Source organism: Ipomoea triloba, chromosome 13, assembly GCF_003576645.1.
Source record: "Ipomoea triloba cultivar NCNSP0323 chromosome 13, ASM357664v1".
NCBI classification, from domain to species: Eukaryota; Viridiplantae; Streptophyta; class Magnoliopsida; order Solanales; family Convolvulaceae; genus Ipomoea; species Ipomoea triloba.
The window spans coordinates 26,783,087-26,807,426 of record NC_044928.1 but is presented as its reverse complement, the minus strand read 5'-3'; the positions used below and the strand labels follow the sequence as shown (position 1 = coordinate 26,807,426).

The window sequence follows — 24,340 nt, the reverse complement described above, 5'->3', positions numbered from 1 at the left end:
AGTGCAAGTGCCTGGGGGCATGCGCCCAGCGGACAAATTAAATTGCAATTGCTCTTCAGGTTTTATTTTGTTTTGTTTTTTTCTTTTTTCCCTTCCTTCTCATCTTCTCTTTCTTAGTCACATTTGCAAAAACTCCTCAAAATCTATGCCTATTAAGGATAGTCTAAATCATATTTACTTAGTAAAATAGCCTTCACACGCTTGATCTAATAAAAGTGGCATTGCAAAAGCAGTAAGAAAAAGTCAGGGAGCATGAGATGAGGAGAAAGAAAGAAAATGCAGTAAACTAAAAAAGATTGATTCCCCGTTTCTAATCCTGATTTAAGTGTATTGCTAACCATACACAATATAAATAAGCATATCGAACAGCGTATCATAGGCATTACAAATAGCACACTACAACAAACATCACTGTCCCCACGCCAGAAACAAAATATGTTCTCTGGTCATCACTTCAAGTCATAAGAAGCCCTTAAGCCAGCTCCCTACGCCAGAAAACCACTTGGAGGGAGTTCAACTACATTGCATTACTTGTAGTCTTAGGCAGTCAGGCAGGAGCAGTGGTAATAGTCCACTACTTTCCCCAAGCAACCAAATCTTCAGAACGCCTTGAGATTAAGGCCCATGTCCAACCTTTTTGGAGCCTTGAAGGACCGTATTCAACTGTCAGCGTGCTCTGGTGTTCTTCTCCCTGTCCTTTGCACCATGTTCTACCTGAGTCTCGACATTCGTTAAATGTGATTCAGGACTTCTCTCCCGTTTATGGTCCCAGTTGTTGCGTTTAGGTTCACATCTCTCTAAGTCACCAATGCTCTTAATCTGTTTTCGTATGTCTTCAAACTCATTTTTCTCAACAGTCTGTCTTTTGTCTATCTCTATGTTGTGGCTTACTTTGGACATTTCTGGGCTCAAGGAGCTGCTTGTTGGATATGCTGAACTGTTGAAGCTTGAAGAAAAATCAGCTTTCACCATAGCACGGAAGTTGTTCTTAGAAGCAGGAATTGTCGAGCAAAAGACATCCCTAAAGTTGTGGGCAATTCCAATATTATAGGGATTCATCTTCCTCTCATAGCGGTATCTGAAATTCTCATATGTTGTCTGCAACAAGGACAGCACTATGAAGGGTGAGAGAGTGGACCAAAAATAAGTATATATCAATTGTAAGAAAACTGAAATGAACCTGATTTGTGAGAATCAGGTATATGTGAAATGAAGTGAGACCTCCAACAAACCAAGAAACAATGAATGTATATATCATAAGAATTCCTGAACAAGGTGATTTGGCAAAAGCCTTCCAGAAAGAGAAATTTCCTGATTTCATTATCAGTCTAATGTTTACACAACAGCAAGCGAAAATGTACAGGCACAAGAGAGTTGTAGAGGAAACAAACATGAAAAAGTGCCGATAATTTCTCTGCAAAAAAGTTGAAACCAAGACTGTCAGGTTAAAAGTTAAATAATGATACTTATAATAACAACATATCAAAAGGAAGACTTCCAGAAAAATACACCCAGTAGGTAAAGAAGGAGCATAGTTAAAATGGGCCTTAATGGCATAACTATGTTAGGCTACTCAATTTATGAGGACATACTATACCATGCTTACAGGACATTCTTCCAGACTGATAGCAAGCTTACGCCTACCTTTCCAATACATTGTCCCACCCACGGGCAATGGTGATCAAAGCGTTCAACACAGTTGTTACATATAGAACAATGAGAGCAGCGTGGTGGGCGGTATAGCATGCATGTTTGACAGTATTTGACCCTGACAACTATTCCATTGACTGTAACACTTTTTGTTGGGGGTAAACTTATACCACTCTGACTCCCTGCCCAGTCAGTTGAGATACTTGATGTATCTGCTTCATCATCTAGTTCCGGGGGGTGGAAATTTCGGGGAATTATTCCAGGATCTCTTCCCGAAGTGAGAAACAGAAGAACAATAATCTGCATTCCTTGACATAATCAATAAATTAGAGATTATTGTTATGATAATCTAACAATCTCATATTTATATTCTCAAAAACTAGATATTACACACTAAGATCCCACAGCTAATCTTTGTTCAATTCAACCAGTTTAATGTTCATAACATGGGATTTCCAGTCAGATAATGTCTATTATTTTGTTGAAAGGGAAGCTAAGTAGCTAACAGCTCATAAAATAAGGATTTCCAAGCAGATAAAGTGGGATTTCAGATTTGACCAGGGAAGGGAAAAAACTCACATGGGTAGTAAAAATAACAGCTACTGCTAGAAGAATATAGCCTACTCGGCTGGGGAGTTTATTGATAAGTCCTTCTGCAACAAAAACACAAAAGAAGAGTACTGGAACCAAAATTAAGCACAATGTGAAACATATTGATTTGAAATCTGGTCCAAATATAAGTCTGCCCCCAAAGAAGAATTTCTGCAAAGACAAATAAGAGAGGATAAGCTATTCCAACTTCAATGATTCAAACATATATGGCAAATAACACATACATAACGAGTTCAAAATTTTCTTCAGAGGATGCTATACACTGTTATCGAGTAAATTTGTATAACTATCCGTTTTTTTTGGTACATACATTGTATCATACAAAAGCAGAAGTAGAAAGAATTGTGAAGAAGAAATTGGGCCAAGCGTACATTACTTCCTTTCCAGACTTGATAAAGTCGGATGTTTGGAGAATTAACGTCGATCATTCGCCGGTTGGTGCTAGATAGATCATGAGAAGATGCAGTTGACGTTTGATACATATTCCTTTGCAAGCACGGCAGATATCAATAACACAGGAGGATTCTCCAAAGTCACCGACAAATCACCAATTCAATTCTGCATCAACACGTATAGTAGCCGCGTTACAAACATCAAACGAGCATGCACGCACGTATATTTCCAAGGAAATCACCAGAGAGAAAACGTAAAATTCAATTCAAACGGCATCGTATAACCAACCCGGTTATGCATTCAATATCATATTCCGGTATTCAATTCACTCAAAATATCATCAAAATGCATGAGAATTAGAAAGCCTTGGATTCGTGTTGCAATATTATTGTTAAAATTTAGCGGTGGAAAACAGGAAAGAGTATATATCTGTATGATGATCCGAGTGCGAGATTGATAATGGGGGAGGGAAAAGATGAGCAATGAATGCAGGGAGGGTTTGAAAGAAGGGGGAGAAGAATGTGGCTCTCTCCCTCTCTCTTGTCCTTAGTTGCCGGAAAATCTAATCGGTGCCGGAGCGGGGATAGATTGGATCAGGCGGGAGAGCAGGAGAGAGAGAGAGAAAGCAAAGGAGGCTCTGAAGTTTGATCATACACGAAAATGAACCCTCCTTTCCCAGCCGTCTCTGGCCAAGGCGGAGCTCCCTCTCACCTCTCAGCTCGATTTTCGGATCGTTATTGCTAATTCGGAATTTACCTTTTTTTTTTATTTTTTTATTTTTTATTTTTCCCCTTTTTCTACCTTTGCTTGTCGCGCTAATCAATTTACTGAGAGATAAAAAATGATGACACAACAATAATTCCTTCCTTCTCATCTGGAGATCAAATATTCTTCAACGGTATCTCTTCACTGTAATATCATTTCGTTGCATCTCCCCCTTTCAGAGAAAAAAAAATATTTAATTTAAAAAAAAAAACCATTTTCCTATACTAAAGTCACTAATGTTAATCCCATGGCATTATATTAATTTTTTTTATTTTACCTACTGATTTTTTTTTTTTTTTTGCAATATCTGATAGACAAATTCTATTTGTTTGCTGCATTTAATATTTCAAACATTCTAACCAAATTGCAAATAGAAAACAGTTAAACATGTCATATTTTTAAGTTTAAATTAAAAGCATATTCGGCTAGAATGTATAAACACTTTAGGGAAAAAAATTGTAGGAAATAAGATTCAAATTGGCCACTGAACGAAACCTGAAAATGCAATTAGGTCACTGAACGAAAAAAAAAAGTGCAATTAGGCCACTGAACACTCCAAATGCATGCAATTTCACTTGATAGCATGATACCTTTCATTTCATCAGGTTGCCTGCTTACATGGATGGTAAGTTAGCATTTTAAAATATTTTTTTAATTTTTTAATAATAAACTTTAAAGTTAAAAATTAAAAATTAAAAATTAATTGAAAATATTAAAAAATTAATTTTTTTAATTTATAATTTTAATTTTTAATATTTATTAAATAATAAAATTTAAAAATAAAAATTAAAATATTAGTATTAAAATATTAAAAAAATTAAATATTTAAAATTAATATTTTTTAATTTTTAATTTTTATATTTATTATTAAAAAATTATTTTAAAATACCACATCATCATCCAGGTAAGCAAGCAACCTGATGAAATGGAAGGTAACATGCTATCAGGTGAAATTGCATGCATTTGAAGTGTACAGTAACATAATTGCACATTTTTTTCATTCAGTGGCCTAATTGCACTTTCAGGTTACGTTCTGTGGTCAATTTGAATCTTATTCCTAGTTAATTTCAAATAGAAAATAGGACACATTTTGGGAGTTTTGTTTAGCAAAAAAATTGTTTGAATGACTAGATGTGATTTTTAAAAAACGGAAATCACGTATCATTGTATCAAAGTGACAAAAATCATATTTGAAAATTAAATATAAAAATTGTCTAATAATCTTGTGGTCAATACTAAACTGACCCCTATCATTTTCATCAACTAAATTTTACCTTTTCCTTTTCTTCTTCTTTTTTTTCGCATTATGAGGATTCCTTAGCATCTTTTTCTTTTCAGGTCTGTAACTTTGTATTGGGCGGTGCCACTACTGTTCCATAGTTCATATGAGAATTAAGGGTGCCTCAACGTCGATGGGAGCCTAGATGCGGAAGGAACTGCAGGGTGCGGTGGTGCTCTACAGAATCACAAGGCGAGTGGCTAGGAGGTTTCATGCAAGCGTTCTACACAACACATGCCATTGAAGCGGAAGTTTGGGCAATTGTCAAAGATTTAGAATGGGCTTGGAAGAAAGATGTTCGGCATTTAGTTATCCAAAGTGATTCGAAAGAAGCAGTGGATTGGATCAATGGTCGTGATACCCTGATAGGACATATCCGAATGCTTGTTGAGGAGGGCCATAGTTGGATGAAAAAAGATTGGGATATACAAGTGCATCATGTACTTCGGGAACAAAACATGGTTGCAGATAGCATTGCCAAGATGGCCAGACACAGTGTAGACTCATACAAAGATATTAGAGACCCACCGCAAAGAATCTTGAACCTAATTGAGGACGATAGATTAGGCCGAACACGACAGTGTAGAGGTAGTGAGAGGAATTTGTAGATGTGTTCCTGGGGTTTCATCCCCTCCTTTCTGATCAAAAAAAAAAAAGGGCCAATCTTGAGTTCATGTATGGTCATGATTTGTTGAATTATTTATTATATATATTTATGGAGGGGTGAATTAGTAATTTTGTGTGCATTTATAAGTCATAATATTATTATTTGTAAGTGTTATCAAAATTTTAGGAGGTATATTTTTGATAGAATTGTAATTTCTCGTAAGATTGTGTTTTTGGTGTGATTGTGTACTTTTAGTTCCATACATATGCACTTCTTATTCTATAAGTGTGCACTCTAATATATATTCGTGTGCTTGTAAATGTGTCATATGGAGGATAAGGTATGCGCTATGTGTGCATTGCATTGTAGTGTATGTTGTTATGTTCATTCTAAAATTGTGTGTGCGCTTATATTTCAGTGTGCTCATTTAATCCTAGTATATTGGTTATAGTATGCATTGAATCGGGCATTGTGTGCATTTATGATTTTTAGTTAGTGTGTATGTCGCCATCCATTTATGTCAAATCGTTGTTTGTTGTTCTTGTCTTTGGATTCATATGTGCATATGTGCTATTGTGTGTGCACTTACGATTGTGCGAGATTTTAAAGGTGAACACTTGTTTTGGTTTTGTTTGCGCTCAAATTGTGAACTCATTTATTAATGCACACAGATTTAATTTGTATGTGTGTGTAGGGATGAATGAGGCACATAAATATTATAATTGATGCACTTTAAGTACATAAATCACGCACCTAAAGCTTTAAACTAATGCACCTTAAGCACACAAACGACGCACCTTAAGAAGGGAAACCACACACTTTAAGAAGTAAAACAACGCACCTTAAGTTTCAACAAAAATGCACCTTAAGTTCTCACTGAAAAATTGATGCATCTTAAGCACAGAAACCACACACCTAAAAAAGGAAAACCACACACCTTAAAATAGAAAACCGTACATCTTAACTACGCACCTTAAGACCAATACGAAAAATTATAATTATTAAGTTTTATGATTACTAATATATTTGAAGCTAATAATAAGATAGAAAATTAAGCAAACAAATGCGATCATATTTTTCATGCAATTTTCCCTCGTAATATAAGCTAAGGATATAGGATATATACACATACCTACACATGTGCATGTATCACTGTACGTGTAGATATTTATATATATTCATCACCCTCTATAAAGCAAAATAATATTGTATTCTTAATCACGTGCAAGCCACACATAAATGGTTGTTTTATCTTTATTACTATAAAGAAAATATCTAAAATTCTAAACAAGTAAACAACACAAGGACTTTGGTCCTAAGCCCTAATTAAGCAACCCCAGAGTTTCTCCTCCCTTGCTAAGTAAAGTGCAGAAGCCAACTTATATGGGTTTGCTTTGCAGCTTTATTATATCTTTTTCAAAAGCAAGAATCCATCTGTTCCTCACCACTTATATTTTACTGCACTAATGCTTGACAGATGTATTATTTTATTAATATTGTTTCATTTATGATGTTTAAGATTTACATTGTGGGATATAATATACTTGTATACTTGGTTAAAGAAGGCTATATAAAGTTAAGGTATACTATCCACTTCAAGATTGTTACTTACAAAAATTGTACAAATTAGATGAAATACAAGTTAACTCTCAAGTTTAGATAGGAGATTTAGTTCTATAAACTTGTAAAGTTATGCAAAGGTCAAAATAGAGCTGGGTTTAATTTTGATTTTAATGCTTGTAACATTAATTGTTTCACGTTTGATCAATTAGTATTTAGATGTCGTGTTTGGTGTATGTGTTTCTCATATTTCATAGCCTTAGCGATTTCACCCAATTCGAACAAGTTATTATTACCTATAGCATTGTAGCAAGATTTAACCAAGTTTGGATCCCTACCTTCTACGCCATTGCCGGCACCTTATTTGATTCATTTAGTTAGATCGCTTACTTGCTACTATTTGGGTGGTCGCAGGATCAAATTCCGATGGTGGAAACATATCATTGATTCTTTGGGCTAAAAAATTTGAAAAAATATAATAAAACAAATACTAACTTGTAAAGAATTATAAGTATTTACAAAAACAAAACCAAACAAAAAAAAAAAACAAAACAAAACAAAAATTCTTGATATAGAACTTTAAAGCTTGCACTTAACTCGTAAACTACTCCATTATATTCCTACATACCAGTCCTTTAATGTAGTTCTAGGTCCCATGCGCAGTTGCCTAGGCCATGGCTAGGAAGGTAAGAGAAACGTTACTGTTTTTTTTAGTACTATTGACTCTGTTACAATGTAGTATCTGTTTATAACTACTTTCTCAACCTACTATTAAATTGAAAGAGAAAGTAAAAAAAGCAATATCCAAGGGGCAAATTTGGAATTAAGCCTCCAAATAAAATATAACTTCCTTTATATAATTATTAAATTAAATCTCACTAAGGTGGGACATTACAAGAGGATTACGTACTAATAATTGCGAAGAAAGCGCTGGCAAGCACGGAAAACACACTCTTTGAGTTCTATATAAGACCCTCCTTAACATCCTTCTATTATTTCAGCACAGCTTCCATATATGTTGTGTATGTAGTCAAGCCCTCAGTCCTACTTCCAATATAATATTCCATCCTATTTCGATCTTCCCACTATACCTTAGATTTTAATTTCAGCCATTGCACCAAAAACCCGACGCGAATTAAAGATCAATTCAAAGCAAAAGATTAGGTTAGGTTAGATCAGATCAGATCAGATCAGATCAGAGAAAATCATAGTGAAAATGAAGAATAGTAAGGTGGCCGTTTTCGTGAAGCATGTTGTTTCAGTGTTGAGTGCTCTGGCCAAGTCCAAATCCGTGGCCATTAGAAACAAAACCGAAGCTATGAAAGCTCGAATCATGCTCTTCTCCTTGATGAAGAGCCGGAAGCTGTCTCTGCAAGGCCGCCTCGGCATCGGAGCCATCTCTCACAAGATCCACGCCTTGCTCGCCCAACACGCGCACGACGGCGACGCCGAGGAGGAGGAGGAGGCGGCACTGGCCGCCAAGGACCTCGCCAACAGAAACGCCGTAACCGCCTCGGAGAGCACTCACATTGAGGCGGAGGCGGTTAGCGGAGGACACGATCATCATCAGTACCTGATTGATCAATACAGTTATTACGACGACGACGATGATGACGATAAGTATCCGGATCTCCGGCACTCGCTGTTCGATGAGGAGGAAGAGGAGGAGGAGGACGATCCGAACGCGTCGGTGATCGAGATGGTTCGGAGCTCGAAGGAAGACGAAGGCGAGAAGTTCAGCCTGGAAGACGAGATCGACCACGTCGCCGATTTGTTCATCAAGAAGTTCCATAAACGGATGCGCTTGCAGAAACTCGAATCGTTCAAGAGGCTTCAGGAGATGATTCAGAGAAGTGCATGAGACCGCTAGCTTGTGCTGCATCTCAGAATAATCCGGCCGCCGGCGCCGGAGATGTTTCAGTTTTATTATTATTATTATTTTTTAAAATTTAAACTAATTATTTTTAACAACTAATACTCGATCGCGTTATTTAGTGATGCGAGTTTGAAGCATTTCTATCATTAGTTTGATGAATGTATGATAGTATCATTTCGAGTTCAACTAACCGGGTTTGAACTCGCTTCTCTGATCGGAGGATTTCTTTTACTACAATTCCAATTAAACCAGGGTTATGATAATATATTCCGTTCGTTTAATTGTTAAATTATTATGGAGTAACATTATTTATAAAAAATAAAAATAAAAAAATTAACTGCCCATTTGGCGGGAAAATATTTTTTTTTTCAACAATTCTTTAAATATATATGTTAATTTTTTATATTTGATTAATTAGTGACAAAATCTTGTTTACTCGTATGAAGAGTAGAAAAACATTTTGAGGTTAAGGAGTAGTCAATAGAATAGCACAGAAAGAAAGATTGATTCTCATGTTTTCTATGGGAATTTCTTCTCTCCCCAGCGTACATCAAATAATCTTCTCTACTGAGCACACTATCAAATTGCTAAAAACTTTAGCAGACAATAAGAACCTCAAATTTGGAAAAATCATACACGCCCTTTTGATTGTATCCAATCAAGCCTCTGAATGCCATGTTGTCCACCATAATTCTCTTATCAGTCTTTACTCGAGGTGTGGCCAGCTCCCTGTTGCCCGCCATCTGTTCGACAGATTGCCTGAACGAAACATTGTTTCCTGGAGCGCTATAATGGCAGGGTATTTCCGCAGTGGTTTTGTGGATGATGTTCTTGAACTGTTCAAAGACATGATTGCAGTGGGCAGTTTGCGTCCAAATGAGTATGTTTTATCGACAGTTCTTTCTGCTTGTTCAAGCAATGGTTTGTGTGATGAGGGGCGGCAGTGTCATGGGTATGTGGTGAAATCCGGGTTGTTGTCTCATCAGTATGTGAAGAACGGGCTTGTTAGCATTTACTCGATTTCTTCAGATGTGGAAGGAGCTATGAGGGTATTGGATTCGGGATCGGATAATGTCACTTACAATTCTTTTATCAATGGCCTTTTGGATGGCGAGTATGTAAGTGAAGCATTGGGAATTTTGAAAAGAATGGTGGATGATGGCTTAAAATGGGATAATGTTACATATGTTAATGCTTTTGGTATCTGTGCTCGGCTCAAGAATTTGAATTTTGGTTTGCAAGTTCATGGCAAGTTATTGAAGTCCAGTGTAGAGTTTGATTTCTTTATTGGTAGTGCAATAATGGACATGTATGGAAAATGTGGCGAAATTTTCTCTGCAAGAAAAATCTTCGACTCTCTGCAAACTCGAAACGTGGTGTCTTGGACTACATTGATGGCTGCTTACTTGCAGAGTGAGTGCTTCGAGGAAGCACTGAAAATGTTCCCACAAATGGATACGCAGGGCGTTTTGCCAAACGAATACACTTTCGCGGTGCTGCTGAACGCTTGTGCTAGTCTAGCAGCGCTTGGGTATGGAAACTCATTACACGCACGTGTTGAGAAGACGGGATATAAGGATCACGGTATTGTTGGGAACGCTTTGATCAATATGTACTCAAAGTGTGGCCTTATCGAAGCTGCTCGTACATTGTTTTTAAACATGGTTTACCGAGATACAGTGACTTGGAATTTGATGATATCTGGTTTATCGCACCATGGATTTGGCGAGGGTGCGATTAACATGTTTAAGAGCATGTTGGCTTCCAAAGAACAGCCAAACTATGTAACTTTTATAGGAGTCTTATCTGCTTGTGGGCACTCGGGTCAAGTAGACGAAGGTTTCTACTATTTGAACCATCTAATGAGGGAAATGAACATTAAGCCCGGGTTAGAGCATTATACGTGTGTTGTTGGGCTTCTAGGTAAGGCTGGGAGACTCAACGAAGCCGAGAACTTCATGAGGTCCACATCGATCACCTGGGATGTTGTTGCCTGGCGGACTTTGCTTAATGCTTGTCATGTCCATCGAAATTACGATTTAGGTACAAGGGTTGCAGAATTTATGTTGAATATGTATCCTTATGATGTGGGAACCTATGTCCTGTTGTCTAATATGCATGCTAGAGTGAAAAGATGGGATGGAGTTGCAAGGATGAGGAAGCTTATGAGGGAAAGGAATGTCAAAAAGGAACCTGGGATAAGCTGGACCGAGATTAAGAATAATGCCCACATCTTCGTTTCTGGTGATAACATGAATCCCGAGATTGTTCAGGTTCATGAGAAGGTAAGGGAGCTGTTGAGCATGATAAAACCGTTAGGTTATGTCCCCAATATCGCTTCTGACCTGCACGACGTTGAGGAGGAACAGAAAGAAGATTACCTTAGCTATCACAGCGAGAAATTGGCTATTGCGTATGCTCTCATGAAGACGCCTCCTCATGCTCCAGTTCGTGTCATTAAGAACCTGCGTACGTGTGATGATTGCCATTCTGCAGCAAAACTTATTGCAATGGTCACGCGTAGAGTTATAATTATTAGAGATGCCAACCGTTTCCATCGCTTCCATGATGGATTATGTTCCTGTGCTGATTACTGGTGATAACAGATCTGATATGGATTGGACTAAATTGATTCCAGAGGAGGTTGCTGATTATAAGCTTGAAAAGGAGATATACACCTAATATTTCATCAAGTATCTGGTGTTTTCCTCTTCAAGCCTATTTTCAAGTTCTAAAACTCAAACTACTGCAGTCTGCAGAAGTGTCATGGGGAGAGGTGTTGAAGAACAACTGAATCTACATCAAGAACCTGAGGTGGAAGTTCCTTCTTGATCCCATATTCAAAATAAAATTTTAAGTGAATGGGTTGTATTCATATTTCCCCTTGACTGTTTATCATTAGGGTGAAAGAATCCTTGTTACCTCACCAAATCAGAACAGCAGACCAAGCAGCATGGTTGTCAAGGCAAGTCCATGTTCTTTAGAGGTGACGAGGGCACTATGTGTACATTGTGAACATGAATTTTGTACATTATGAACATGAATTGTGTATATTATGAAGTCAAATTCTGTGTATTGAATCAGAGTCAACAGTTATGGGTTATTAGGTATGTGCATTATGAACATAAATTTTGTAAATTATAAAGTCAAATTATGTGTACTGTATCAGGACACTATGGACCTGGTCCACGATATAAATAGTTCAATTCGCTCATCTTTAAAAAATAAAAATAAAAATCTGTCCAACGTATATGTACTGGCCCAAAGACTAGAGGCCACAACAGTGCATTTTATTGGGTCAGCCGGTCAGCGTTAGCCCATAGCTTCACTATGGCGCCAAAACTTCCCGCCAAAAACAAATGCCCTGTCTGTGTAACTACCGTGCGCTGGTGTGCCCTAACCCTACAGAGCAACTTCACACAGACACTATCCACTCAGAGAGAGAGAGAGAGTGAGAGAGACAGACAGAAGAAATGGCGGGAGAAGGTGATAGGCGTCCGTCCGATCCGCCATTGTCCCCCAACGACGGAAATGGAAACCCAGCGTCGACACCTGATTCACCTACCTCGGTGGGATTCAACACGGATCAACTGCCGTACAACACCAGCCATGCGTCGGAGCCTTACTCCGACGAAGACGAGGCTTCTGTGGATCCGGAGATCATAAGAGACGAGCCTGATGATGTAGTCGATGTCGAAGAGGAAGGAGAGGACCTTTTCCACGACAATTTCCTCGAGTTAGTACTGCTATTTTTTTTTAAAATTTTTTTTGAAGCAAAACCAAAAAGACTAGATTATATCAAAGCTAAGAAAGTAGATGTTCACTATGTTTTTTTTTTTTATGTTGTAATTTTGCTGTTATTTTGACATTTTGACATTTCGACTGTAGAGGTTTTTGCACTGATTTTGCTTGGGTTCTTTAATTTCTTCAAATTATCAGCGACTATCAAAGAATGGATGAACAGGACCAATACGAGTCGCTTGGTTTAGATGATTCGGTAGAAGATGAGAGGGGATTTGATCAGATCATGGCAGACCGCCGCGCTGCTGAGGTCGAGCTTGATACCAGAGATGCTCGAGTCTCGCACCGCAAGTTGCCTCAGCTTCTTCATGATCAAGGTCCAGCTATCTTTTGCCATTCGTATCTCTTGAATTTGCTTTATTATTGCAATTTTTTGCTCTATGTTTTAATTTAAGAATGTTACTTGGATACATACAACTATCCCTTGCTCTGAGACAAAAAATAAACACACAAAAAGTTTGACATTTATCCCAGTAGACTATTAACATGATCTAGTAGCTAATTAATTAAAGCATTTAAAAAAAAATAAAAAAGTTCTGCAATGTTAAGTGTAAGGGGCTGTTTACAAAACTAGTCTAGGAGTGTACTTGTTGTGAAGAGGCAGCTGCTGAGAGAGGGTGGGGAGGGCGGGGGGTGAGGGAAGGGAATTAAAACTACTTTATCTACCTACGAAAGAAGGGAGTGCTTTCAGCATGTCAAGTGACAGAATAGGTCACACAGTCAGTGAGTGTGCCTTTGCCCTTCTTCTGGGAGTATTTATGAAATTCCATAATTAAATTATTGCCTTCGTTTATTTGCTAGTCTGATATTAGTTTTCTTTCATACCTCCATACATTATAAATTGATATTTGGTTTGGGTTTACACATTGCAATTGTAGGTTATTCAAAACTATTACTATCATTTTAGCAATTTGCACTATTTCATTGCTTCATTCAGTTGTCTGAGGCTGAATGTCTCTCATTGCCTCACTACTGCTTTTTTTTTTTGCATCCCCTAGTGAAGCAGCCTCATTGTCAGCATTATCATGTTATGCAATTCATTAATGAATACATGGTATGCTGAAAATTTTCTGATAGCCACTGTGCATCAAATAAACATATTAATTGCTCTGATTCTCTCAGCCATTTATGAAGTGTCTACTTCGTATTTCCCCCCTTCATTTATGAGCCAGATATTAGAGGAATTGTTATCCAAATACTAAAACTGGACATGTGCTGTTTTGCTGCAGATACTGATGATGAAAACTATCGACCATCAAAAAGAACTCGAGCTGATTTTAGACCCCCAACGACACCTAGAAGTGCTGATGATAGTGATGCAGTGCAGAGTTCACCAGGGGGTGGGGGAGCTAGATGGAGAGGGGGAGGGAGTAGCCCGGGAGATGTGCCAATGACAGATCAGACTGATGATGATCCATATGAGGTCTGGACATGTTTCTGATTGTGCCTTTTTTAACTCATAAATCACCGAGGATCATCACATGCCAATTTGTGGATTTTCTTTTATTATCAATATACTAATTCATGGGTATTTTTTGTAGGATGAAGACAATGATGAAGGAGAGTTTGAGATGTACAGGGTTCAGGGAACTCTTAGGGAGTGGGTCACACGGGATGAAGTTCGGCGCTTTATTGCAAAAAAGTTCAAAGAATTTTTGCGTACATATGTAAACCCAAAGACTATGCAGGAAGATTATCTAAAACAGATAAATGAGATGGTGTCAGGTATGTCTTTCAGTGCATGGATTGAACTTGGTATTTCTTGTCCTATAGCACGATGACTTTATAAAGCATTAGGTGAGTCACTAACAGAGTAATCATGACATTTGATCTTTGTATTGCCATGTTCAGAAGAATGATCATGACACTCATGAGAGATATCTCTCCTAAGTGAATACCTTTGTGATCAACTTTGTAAAGAAAGCAAGTTGATTGTGCTTCTTCTTTGTATCTCAAGAGTTCAATCATGCACCCTTGCCCCTTGGATTAAGGGTTTATTTGAAACTTTTAGGAAAGTAAACTTAGTTCATGCCTAGAAGAAAGTATCTGATTTTTACATTCCAAGTTCATTATACATATGCTTTCTAACCCTTGAATCCTCCTGTCAACCTAATTTTCTAACATGTCTCATGTTTACTCTCTGACTCAGCTAGCTCATTTCTTGTCTGCAGTTAACAAGTGTAGCCTTGAGATTGATTACAAGCAATTTATATACATCCATCCCAATATTGCCATCTGGTTGGCAGATGCACCCCAGTCTGTCCTTGAAGTAATGGAGGAAGTCGCGAACAAGGTTGTCTTTGACTTGCATCCCAACTATAAGCAAATCCATCAAAAGATCCATGTTCGTATTACAAATTTACCAGTTTATGATCAGATTCGTAATATCAGGTAAAATGGCAATCCTATTTATCTGCTTCAATAAATATCCTTGAAGTTGTACACTAGTCATGAGAATTTTCATTCCTTTCTTCAGGCAGATTCATTTGAACACCATGATTCGTATTGGGGGAGTTGTTACCCGACGGTCCGGAGTCTTTCCTCAGCTGCAGCAAGTAAAGTTTGATTGCAACAAGTGTGGGTCAGTTTTGGGCCCCTTTTTCCAGAATTCATATTCTGAAGTCAAAGTTGGTTCATGTCCCGAGTGCCAGTCAAAAGGTCCATTCACAGTCAATGTTGAGCAGGTGAAGTTCATATGAGTCTTCTTGTACCTGCAGGAATAAGAAGTTGGATGATTTACCTACATTGTTTTTTTGGCAGACAATTTACAGGAATTATCAGAAACTGACACTACAAGAGAGCCCAGGAATAGTGCCTGCTGGTCGACTTCCTAGATACAAGGAAGTGATACTGTTGAATGATCTTATTGATTGTGCCCGTCCTGGAGAAGAGATTGTAAAGTCTTAATATATTTGGCTGTATAGTTGTTTTAACTCTTGGTCGTAAACTTAGTTGGTTCTGATTCACATGCCTTTTCCTATCTCTTGATTTTCAGGAAGTCACAGGGATATATACGAACAATTTTGACTTGTCTTTGAATACCAAGAATGGATTTCCTGTGTTTGCCACTGTTATTGAAGCAAATTATGTCACAAAGAAACATGATCTCTTTTCAGTTTACAAATTAACTCAAGAGGACAAAGAAGAAATAGAGAAGTTGGCAAAAGATCCAAGAATTGGAGAGCGGGTATGCTGCTTTTCCCCTTTTTCAATCAATTTTACTGTTTTATCTATTGGCAAGTTGTTCCATCTGAAAAATGCTGGAGTTAGAGTACTAAATTCTCTTGCTATACTTTTGAAAACTTGTTCTGGAAATCAGATTGTTAAATCAATTGCTCCATCTATATATGGTCATGAGGACATAAAGACCGCAATATCTCTTGCACTTTTTGGGGGCCAAGAAAAAATTGTTGAAGGGAAACATCGGCTGCGAGGAGACATTAATGTACTTCTCTTAGGTGATCCAGGGACAGCCAAGTCACAATTTCTTAAGTAAGAATTTTCAAAATGACTTAATTGTTGAGTGTTGACAGTGACTGGTAATTTAACAATAGAAACTTCTTTTAAGGTATGTTGAGAAAACAGGGCAGCGAGCTGTTTATACCACTGGAAAAGGAGCATCTGCAGTGGGGCTTACAGCAGCAGTACACAAGGACCCAGTCACTCGTGAGTGGACACTTGAAGGGGGGGCACTTGTTCTTGCTGATAGAGGAATTTGTCTGATAGATGAGTTTGACAAGATGAATGATCAGGACAGGTTGGAAATGCCACCCTTTTCTAGTTTTTGTTACTTGATTCTTTAGTTTATCTTCCTAGACTTTTTTCCCCTCTAACTCATTCTTTTTATTCGTTCAGGGTAAGTATTCATGAAGCCATGGAGCAGCAGAGTATAAGTATATCAAAAGCTGGTATCATCACTTCTCTTCAGGCACGCTGTTCCGTCATTGCTGCTGCAAATCCTATTGGAGGAAGGTGCATGAGTAGTTGAATTTTTAATTATTAGTTTATCTAATGTTTGGTTACCTATACAAATTAAGCTTGTCATTTTGTTTTTTCTTTTATTACTTCACTAACCAATATTTTATAATAATCCGTTGCAGATATGATTCTTCAAAGACTTTTTCACAGAATGTAGAATTAACAGATCCAATCATTTCTCGTTTTGATATTATGTGTGTTGTCAAGGTTATATGCTTGATTTCTTTTACATGAATTTGGTTTTCCTGTTAATTACTTTTATGAGCTGTATTGACCAGGAAGGATTTTTGCTTTGTGCAGGATGTGGTTGACCCAGTGATTGATGAAATGCTAGCAACATTTGTTGTTGACAGTCATTTCAAGTCACAACCAAAAGGGGCCAATTTGGATGACAAGTCCATGAATAATTCTCAGGATGATCTCCAATCTAATGTGTCACTTGATCCTGAGGTTTGTTCTTGAATTCTTTGTGCAAGGGAGCCAAATTTATCAAACTTTCATGTTATTAATGCGCTGAGAATTTGTCTTCTGTGCACAGATAATTCCTCAAGATTTGCTAAAGAAGTACTTAACTTATGCGAAGCTAAATGTTTTCCCAAAGTTGCATGATGCTGATTTAGACAAGCTCACACAAGTTTATGCTGAATTGAGAAGAGAATCTTCAGTAAGAAAATTCCCTTTTAAGAAATCATTATAACTATAAGTTATATTAATATTAAGTTATGGTTTTGAAACACGTAGCATGGACAAGGAGTTCCTATAGCAGTGAGGCATCTAGAGTCCATGATTAGGATGTCTGAAGCTCATGCAAGAATGCACCTTAGGCAGCATGTTACTCAAGAAGATGTAGACATGGCTATTCGAGTCCTTCTGGAATCATTCATATCCACACAAAAATTTGGAGTTCAGAAAGCTTTGCAAAGGGTAACTATAGTGAACCCTTGCTTACCATATAATTTGAAGTGTTATTCTACCCCACAAGGAAGTTTATGTAATGAGTGGTTTGTTGTGTATTGTCTGCAGAGCTTCAGAAGGTATATGACATTTAAAAGGGATTTCAATGCAATTGTGCTCCATCTATTGCGCGGGCTGGTGAAGGATGCTATCCACATGGAAGAAATCATGTCTGGCTCTGCTGCGAATTTGAGCCATATTACTGTGAAAGTGGATGAACTGCAAAGCAAGGTGATTTAGACAGACAACTAAATTTCTAATCCTGTCCTTATAATTTTGTTTCTGGTCAAGGAGAGTATTAATTGATAACATTTGTGTGCAGGCACTTGATTATGGCATCTCAGATCTTAGAGAATTCTTTACCAGTGCTGAATTTTCTAGAGCCAACTTTGAGCTGGACGAGGCGCGCGGTGTAATAAGGCACCGCCTTTCTAGCTGATTTAAAGATTAGACATTCAGCGGGCAGGCCTGGGCTTTTTGTGTTGCGTTTAAAAATGTAACAGTAGCATAGATCTGTACGTGTTTATATAGTGAGTGATTATTAAATAGTGACGGTATCTGGAGCTTGCAGGCTGCTACTGTTGCCCTGCTTTTACCTTTTAATTGTATTACCTTTGCAAAATGATTTCTAATTCCATATACAATTGCTAATCTTTAACTCAATTTCTCTGTTACTTAACAAAATATGTACTGTGATCTTAATGAGCAAAAAAAAAAAAAAAAAAAACAAATTAGTTTGATTTGTTCAATAAAATACACTCCGACGTCATTGAATTTATTTTTATTTTATTGACCTGCTAGTCTGCAACCAAAAGAGGCGTAGAAATGTAGAATTTGAAAAGCCCAATTAGTTTTAGCCCAGCCTAGGAATACAGACGCAATACATTGTCCCGATTCGTACGGGTAAACGGAGGGAGAAAGGAGCATTACGAGGTCGTCTCAAGTTGGATATGGGATTGGGCGGAAAATGGGGGACGATAGCGGCGGTGGTGGGGATAGCGGTGGCGCTGAGGGCTGTGAGCAAGCAGTATGGGTGGGAGCTGGACAAGGATGCTGCTTTTGATTGGTTTAAGCAAATGTCTGATCGGCTGGGATGCTGGGCGATCCCGGCCTATGTTGGCTTACACACCGTCACACTGGCGCTGTGCCTGCCCTATGCCGTCTTCTTCGAGGCCGGCGCCTCTTTCCTCTTCGGATTCTTCCCTGCCGTCTTATGCGTCTTTGCCGCCAAGCTCCTTGGCGCCTCCCTCTCTTTCTGGATCGGCAGGTACGCCTCTCACAACTTCTTCTCTTGTTGAATTTTTCACTTTGAAGCTTAATGCAAAGTCCTTGATGTTTTTATTTTATTTTTTACCCTTGCTGTTCATTGAATTTTTCAAATTTATTCGGTGATTCGGTTATGTATACGTTGATTGTTGTTTCTGTGAACTGCCAAACCCTGCACATTTCTCAAGAGATCAGAGGGGAAAAAGAAGTTTATTTCTGAAACGCTAAGAGAAACCTCTAAATTGAGGATTATGATTATCAAGTTATGGAATTCTATACTGTACTCTGTTCTGTGTATCAGGGAAATGACTTTGTATAAAATGCACATAATTATGGATTTAATAACAAAATTTTGCTTTCAGAAGAAGAAAAGCCATAAATAATTAACCAATTAAGTCACAAATTTTTCTAATAAGTTGTTTCCTAGTACAGTAATATTGTTACCCCCATTCAGAGTAAAACAATATTTTAAAAAGTCACATATGGATACAATGCTCTAGATAGTAGCACTGTAGTGGACTACAAAGACAAACAGTCAAACAGAGCTTACCCTCCCTTCTGCCTTACCACCAAAACATCAAGACCTCTGCTTTACTCCTTTGCTGGATCATCTTTCCGGCTGGTAGTCCATATAGCTTTTCTGGAAAGTGTGTTGAGGCAAATCCTACTTTCCCAGGATAGAGATAATTCCCAGATTTTTCTTGTGTATAAAATCTTGTTCTAGTGGCATGTCAGTATTCCTCCAAAACCCTAGTCCCAGACTCCCAGGTGCATATCTTCTTGAGTCTTATGCCACCAATAATGTTGTGCTGTGGAAGAAACCTTAGATGGCAAAGAACTTGGAGACCTCAAAATGATGGTGGGAGAGAATTGTAAATGTATGGCAATAGTTATCTACTTATCTCTCTAAGGGAAAGTTCATGAATATATATCTGATGTGCCACATCGTTCACGAAGAGTGCCAAAGGAAAATCCTAAATAACAGGTATGCATGAATTGGTCCTGGTCATGCATGCTATCACATAGGAGTTGGAGAGCATTTTATTTGTATTTTCCTTCAAATAATGTAGTGGCTGGGATTTAATTGCAGTGGCTTAGTTTATGTTATTTGCTAGGGAATGGCGTTAGTCTTTGATGTATATAAACGCCTGAAGCGGAAGTGAATAAAATCATCTGATTCTTCTTAAAAAACCTTCCTTGTACACAATTTTTTATCCTTCATTTGAATTTACACCCAAACTTTCCATTGGAGACCATCCATCCAAGGTCAATGGCATCAACGTAATAAATTTCCTGCTTGTATGTTAGATTCTATTTTGTTTCACAGCACAAAGGCAAAATGTTTTCCTTGTTTACCTAACTGAATATGAAATTGTTGTGTTCTAATATTAAGGAAAGAAAATCAATCTTTTTCATTTAGCAATAACATAACAACCTCTGACCCTTTCTTTCTCTTGTTTATTTTCTTGATGCTGCATTGCAATGGATGTGTTGATTGCATTCACGGAAGGATTTTTTTTTGGCGGTGGGGGTGGGCACTGGGAATTGGTTGAGTTGATAAAGATTTTTCACTTCACTCAAAATGACTTCAATTTCAATTTATAGAATTCCGTCTCTGTGGGCAATCTGTAAGTTCAGGCCATTTGGTTGGAAGGAGGGAATTAGGGTAGGAAAGGAATTTCAATTTCTTCCAACCAAACAACCTGTGGAAGTTCTTTTTGAGACTGGTGGTATGTCTTGGCCCTGGAGACTCCTAATGCTTTTCACTCTATGTGTGTGCTTACATTGTTCATCCTAGTTATAGATGATGCCCTAGGATTCCTAGGTCAGAAGTTCTTTTACAGTTTTACATTACAGCGGCCAATTAGGAATCCAATATGTGTGTGTTTATGCATGGTTTGGAGCCATTGATTGACATTGATACTGTTGCTTCCTCAGGCTTTTGTTTAAGAGTTCTAGCTCCGCTACGAACTGGGCCCACAGCAACAAATACTTTAATGTGCTTTCTAGGGGAGTTGAGCAGGACGGATGGAAGTTTGTTCTTCTTGCTCGCTTCTCACCTATACCCTCTTACATCATCAACTATGCACTAGCGGCAACAAGAGTCAGGTTCCTTTGGGATTTTCTTCTGCCTACCGCAGTTGGCTGCCTGCCTATGATCTTGCAGAACACGTCGATTGGTAGTCTTGCGGGTGCTGCTGTGGCTTCTGCATCCGGGTCACAAAAATCTCAGGTCTGGTCTTATATCTTCCCGGTTCTTGGTATCTTTTCCAGCATCCTCATTTCCTTGCGGGTTAAAAAGTACTCCAAGGATATCGCTGCTGCTGATGAAGGCGTTTCAAGCGAGGATAAGGACGACACTAAATCTGTTCAGCCTAGTAAAACAACAGCTAGTAGAAAAACAAGTGAAGTCACACATAGAGGCAAAAGATGAGCCTTTCACCCTTCCAAGTTTCCACATTGCCAATCATTTTGGGTTTTCCTATTTTAAATTAGATGATTACTGCAGACTAGTTAAAAGCACTTCTTATTTCAAGGAAATTAGCAACAGAGACTAGGACTTGCTCCTATTTTCATTTCCTCTTTTTTTTTTTTTTGGTCATTTCACAATGTTGTGTGTGAATTTTTCTTTCCAAAAGGTTGAATCCCCAACCTCAAGGGTCCCTCACGCTCCGGCTCGATAGAGCATCTGGGGTGTGTGAAATATATTGAAAGTAGGAAAACATGACTAAAAAGAAAATGTCATTAATATTTTTTTTTAAAAGGTCATTAAAGAGTAAGCATCACTTGAACCCCTAACTCACACTTCTATACTTGAACCTACCACAACTTTAAGGAGAAAATTGAAACATACTTCTCTTATAATTACTCATCATGATCTATTATTCTATTATATGTTCATAATGTCAATATTAAAATGTTATGTTCTTGTTTCATGAAAAAAGTCTGAACATACATTTTATGTTAAAGTTATATATATCGATATATCTTGGGCCTTGCATTACGTGAAACGCGCATGCCTTTGCTAGTTCAATAGAAAAACGACTATATTTACATACTTGAGTTGAGTTTTGGGTAGTCGGATTATGGGGATGATTTTGCTGATGAGGCTTATATGGAGTAGTTGGAGCGTACTAGGGGGCGGAGTGGATCTCGGGCACGTTGAGATGTTCTTATTTCATGAAAAATGTCTGAACATATATTTTATAAGTTATATATATGGATATATGTTGGGCCTTGCATTACGTGCAACGCGCGTGCCTTTAGTGGATCTCGGGCATGTGGCCATGAGAGGAGGCGTTGTCACTATGAGTTTAGGTACCGTTTTTTATTGTTATATTGCAGGTTTGTCTCTGTTTTGTTGAGATTTGGTTTGATCTAGACTCTTTGTATATTTGCTTTTGGTGGATTAATAAAACTATATTTACATACTACTTTTATTTGCCATTAAATTTTATTTGTTTTGACAAGATATTTGGTAGTTAACTTTTTAAATTTAAAAAATAAGTGAAACAATTAAGATTCTAAAACACAATTGAGCATAAAAAATGTTACATGGAGGGCGATTTTTATCCATTTATATTTAAACATGTTTTAATTACAACTACAGGCTTCAGGTTTGAGCTATGGATTAAGAATGCAACTTCTTTAAACCTTATGAAAAGTATATTTTTCTTATCTTTGAGGTCCTACCCAACACGAACATGATTAGTCTCAGTGTAAATATATCTTACAAATACAATATGATGTATACTTCATAGTACAATCATATAAGCCCACAAAAGAAACAATATTCTTCATCAATCCTTCATGATTTGAAAGCTATAAGAGTTCAAGCATATCAAATATCATAGTTATTAATGTCATATAAGAGTTCAAGTATACTAGAGTATTTTTTTTTTGGAGAAAAATAAATCATTCAAAACTTTAGAGGGTCCAAGTGATATTTCAGAATAAACAGGGGGCTTTATAAAAAAAGCCTTTCTCATAAGACAACAATTTGACGAATTTTACACGCCACCAGACCTAGGGTTTCCCACCTTTGCAATTCTATCGAAATCCATTCATCTATCCATACATACATACTCCGTAATAAATTATATGCGCGATTGTTTCGCTGTAGAGAGAAACCATGAAAGTTAATCATCCAATTGAAGTGGCGAAGACTGTGTTGGAGGTGGCCGACGTGGCATGGACCGCCGTGGAGTGCTGTCACCACTACCACCACGACGGTCACAAGGAGGCGCCGTCGCCGCCGTCACTTCAATCGAACAAAGTAGGAGAAGATTTGGAGGCTTTGCGATCGGAAAACCAACGCCTAAGGCAACTGCTCGAACAAAATCTGAATATTCTACAGCCTATTTCGCAATCTCCTAAATTATTGCAGGATTGCCCATCCGATGTATGTACATTTATGATAATGATAATGATAGAAAATAAATGAAGGTTTTGTTGATAAGAAGAGCATAATTTAGACATTTGTTTAGTTTCATCCTAAAGGAAAAAAGGAAAAATGAAAATTAACTCGTTTAGTAAAATATTTGTTTTTTTTTTTCTTTCTAATTTGAGTTGCATTATCTTAATTGGACAATTTTCAGCTCCATGATAGGCTGATTTCTGCCGTTGATTCTGCGAACTTTTTGAAACAACTGGAATCTCTGCATCCAAATTCGGCCCCTGGTGCTGTTTGTAAATTTCCGTTCCAGGAGGCATCAGGTTGGGAATTTGAGATCTAAGTTTTGCTTCGTTTTTCTTTTTAACCAATTCTGGAATATTAACAGATTACCGTGGCTGGAATTATGTTCTTTAGCTTTTATGATTTTTGAAGCCATAATCTTAATTGTTAGATGTGGACATGGAAACAGCTGAAGTTCTGATTAAAATTGACAATGAAGAGCCAAGTTGGTGGGTCTGGGTAACTGATGATATGGTTCCAAGCAATGTTGAGGAAAGGAGCGGACTTGATAATGATAATTATGTGATTGTTAATGAGGAACAGGTTGTAGATGCAGTTGCGAACTTCATGGCTAGATGTGTTTTGGCCAACCCAAAAGCTCAGGTGATTCAAAAGATCTCCTTGATTTCCACCAGGGATTACTGGTCTATAGTAAAGTATTTCTTATTGTGTTGGTGTTTTGTTATTGCAGAACATGAGTCCCGAGCAGCTGCAGAAGTGTAAGTTTGCATTTTGGTGTTTCTTTTAAAGTGACTTAATTACTCCTCTAGAGTTTGTAATGCAACATAGATAATGTAGGGCTTGAGTATTTTTACCTAGTGGTGCCATTCACCTTTATGTACCAGTACCACATGAAAAAAACTATGGGGCCATTTAACACTTTTTCAAGACTCAACATGGATAGCTAGCTCCAACGCATTCAATAGTCCATCACCATATCCCAGCAATGTCAATGATTTGAGAGCAAGCAGCGCTTCACTAGATCTGCTCATCTGCTCTTGAAAATGATAGATTAGTCATGGTGAGTGTATGACCAGAAGCCAAATGGTGTAATGGCAGTTATTTGCCAGCACAGAGCAGCCCAGGGCATGAGGATATGGGAGTGCAGGGAGGGGGGGGGGGGGGGGGGGGGTTGGAGAAAAG

The 24,340-nt window shown here is 37.8% G+C and overlaps 6 protein-coding genes across 8 annotated transcripts in view; 5 read left to right on the top strand and 1 right to left on the bottom strand.

The window, feature by feature from the left end:
• Positions 1 to 277: 277 nt before the first annotated feature.
• LOC116002670 (probable protein S-acyltransferase 7) lies at positions 278 to 3,450 on the bottom strand. 2 transcript variants are annotated; one of them, XM_031242830.1, is made up of 6 exons: positions 3,310 to 3,450; positions 2,634 to 2,820; positions 2,230 to 2,412; positions 1,645 to 1,950; positions 1,181 to 1,414; positions 278 to 1,098 (listed from the first exon to the last, which is right to left on the bottom strand). In XM_031242830.1, exons 2-6 carry the CDS (start codon positions 2,742 to 2,744, stop codon positions 667 to 669), a joined length of 1,266 nt encoding a protein of 421 aa, XP_031098690.1. In that variant the 5' UTR covers positions 2,745 to 2,820; positions 3,310 to 3,450; the 3' UTR covers positions 278 to 666. The 2 variants fall into 2 exon arrangements, with proteins under 2 accessions (XP_031098690.1, XP_031098689.1); XM_031242829.1 differs by having other exon boundaries at positions 2,944 to 3,449.
• A 4,372-nt stretch (positions 3,451 to 7,822) lies between these two features.
• Positions 7,823 to 9,031, top strand: LOC116002737. The gene has a single exon (XM_031242908.1). The coding sequence runs from the start codon at positions 8,083 to 8,085 to the stop codon at positions 8,725 to 8,727; it is 645 nt and encodes a 214-aa protein (XP_031098768.1). The 5' UTR covers positions 7,823 to 8,082; the 3' UTR covers positions 8,728 to 9,031.
• A 214-nt stretch (positions 9,032 to 9,245) lies between these two features.
• LOC116002872 (pentatricopeptide repeat-containing protein At5g39680-like) lies at positions 9,246 to 11,791 on the top strand. Its single transcript, XM_031243056.1, has one exon. The coding sequence runs from the start codon at positions 9,255 to 9,257 to the stop codon at positions 11,340 to 11,342; it is 2,088 nt and encodes a 695-aa protein (XP_031098916.1). The 5' UTR covers positions 9,246 to 9,254; the 3' UTR covers positions 11,343 to 11,791.
• A 366-nt stretch (positions 11,792 to 12,157) lies between these two features.
• Positions 12,158 to 18,138, top strand: LOC116000889 (DNA replication licensing factor MCM2). The gene is made up of 17 exons (XM_031240753.1): positions 12,158 to 12,478; positions 12,682 to 12,860; positions 13,773 to 13,966; positions 14,085 to 14,268; positions 14,715 to 14,934; positions 15,020 to 15,227; positions 15,304 to 15,438; positions 15,539 to 15,730; positions 15,863 to 16,035; positions 16,112 to 16,300; positions 16,399 to 16,515; positions 16,644 to 16,728; positions 16,822 to 16,971; positions 17,060 to 17,185; positions 17,263 to 17,445; positions 17,545 to 17,706; positions 17,798 to 18,138. Exons 1-17 carry the CDS (start codon positions 12,216 to 12,218, stop codon positions 17,912 to 17,914), a joined length of 2,877 nt encoding a protein of 958 aa, XP_031096613.1. The 5' UTR covers positions 12,158 to 12,215; the 3' UTR covers positions 17,915 to 18,138.
• Positions 18,139 to 18,323: 185 nt separating this feature from the next.
• Positions 18,324 to 21,321, top strand: LOC116001506. The gene is made up of 2 exons (XM_031241379.1): positions 18,324 to 18,742; positions 20,680 to 21,321. The coding sequence occupies exons 1-2, from the start codon at positions 18,426 to 18,428 to the stop codon at positions 21,173 to 21,175; spliced, it is 813 nt and encodes a 270-aa protein (XP_031097239.1). The 5' UTR covers positions 18,324 to 18,425; the 3' UTR covers positions 21,176 to 21,321.
• Positions 21,322 to 22,752: 1,431 nt separating this feature from the next.
• The window catches only part of LOC116000910, a 4,520-nt gene continuing 2,932 nt past the window's right edge, over positions 22,753 to 24,340 (top strand). Inside the window, exons 1-4 of one of the 2 annotated variants that reach the window (XM_031240781.1) lie at positions 22,753 to 23,143; positions 23,340 to 23,457; positions 23,607 to 23,800; positions 23,889 to 23,916. In XM_031240781.1, the coding sequence (XP_031096641.1) occupies positions 22,874 to 23,143; positions 23,340 to 23,457; positions 23,607 to 23,800; positions 23,889 to 23,916 (610 nt within the window). In that variant the 5' untranslated portion in view covers positions 22,753 to 22,873. Of the gene's footprint in view, positions 23,144 to 23,339; positions 23,458 to 23,588; positions 23,801 to 23,888; positions 23,917 to 24,340 lie in introns of both variants that reach the window. The other variant, XM_031240780.1, reaches the window with a different exon arrangement.

Bases quoted from the DNA above. Each gene is read 5' to 3' on its own strand.
- LOC116001506 (XM_031241379.1), top strand. From the start codon at position 18,426: ATGGGATTGGGCGGAAAATGGGGGACGATAGCGGCGGTGGTGGGGATA. The intron at 18,743-20,679 runs GTACGCCTCTCA...TTGCTTCCTCAG, and splicing joins CTCTCTTTCTGGATCGGCAG to GCTTTTGTTTAAGAGTTCTA.
- LOC116002737 (XM_031242908.1), top strand. From the start codon at position 8,083: ATGAAGAATAGTAAGGTGGCCGTTTTCGTGAAGCATGTTGTTTCAGTG.
- LOC116000889 (XM_031240753.1), top strand. From the start codon at position 12,216: ATGGCGGGAGAAGGTGATAGGCGTCCGTCCGATCCGCCATTGTCCCCC. The intron at 16,301-16,398 runs GTTGGAAATGCC...TTATTCGTTCAG, and splicing joins AAGATGAATGATCAGGACAG to GGTAAGTATTCATGAAGCCA. The intron at 17,707-17,797 runs GTGATTTAGACA...ATTTGTGTGCAG, and splicing joins TGGATGAACTGCAAAGCAAG to GCACTTGATTATGGCATCTC.
- LOC116002872 (XM_031243056.1), top strand. From the start codon at position 9,255: ATGTTTTCTATGGGAATTTCTTCTCTCCCCAGCGTACATCAAATAATC.
- LOC116002670 (XM_031242830.1), bottom strand. From the start codon at position 2,744: ATGTATCAAACGTCAACTGCATCTTCTCATGATCTATCTAGCACCAAC. The intron at 2,413-2,633 runs GTACGCTTGGCC...TTGTCTTTGCAG, and splicing joins AAGTCTGGAAAGGAAGTAAT to AAATTCTTCTTTGGGGGCAG. The intron at 1,099-1,180 runs GTTCATTTCAGT...TCCTTGTTGCAG, and splicing joins ACCTGATTCTCACAAATCAG to ACAACATATGAGAATTTCAG.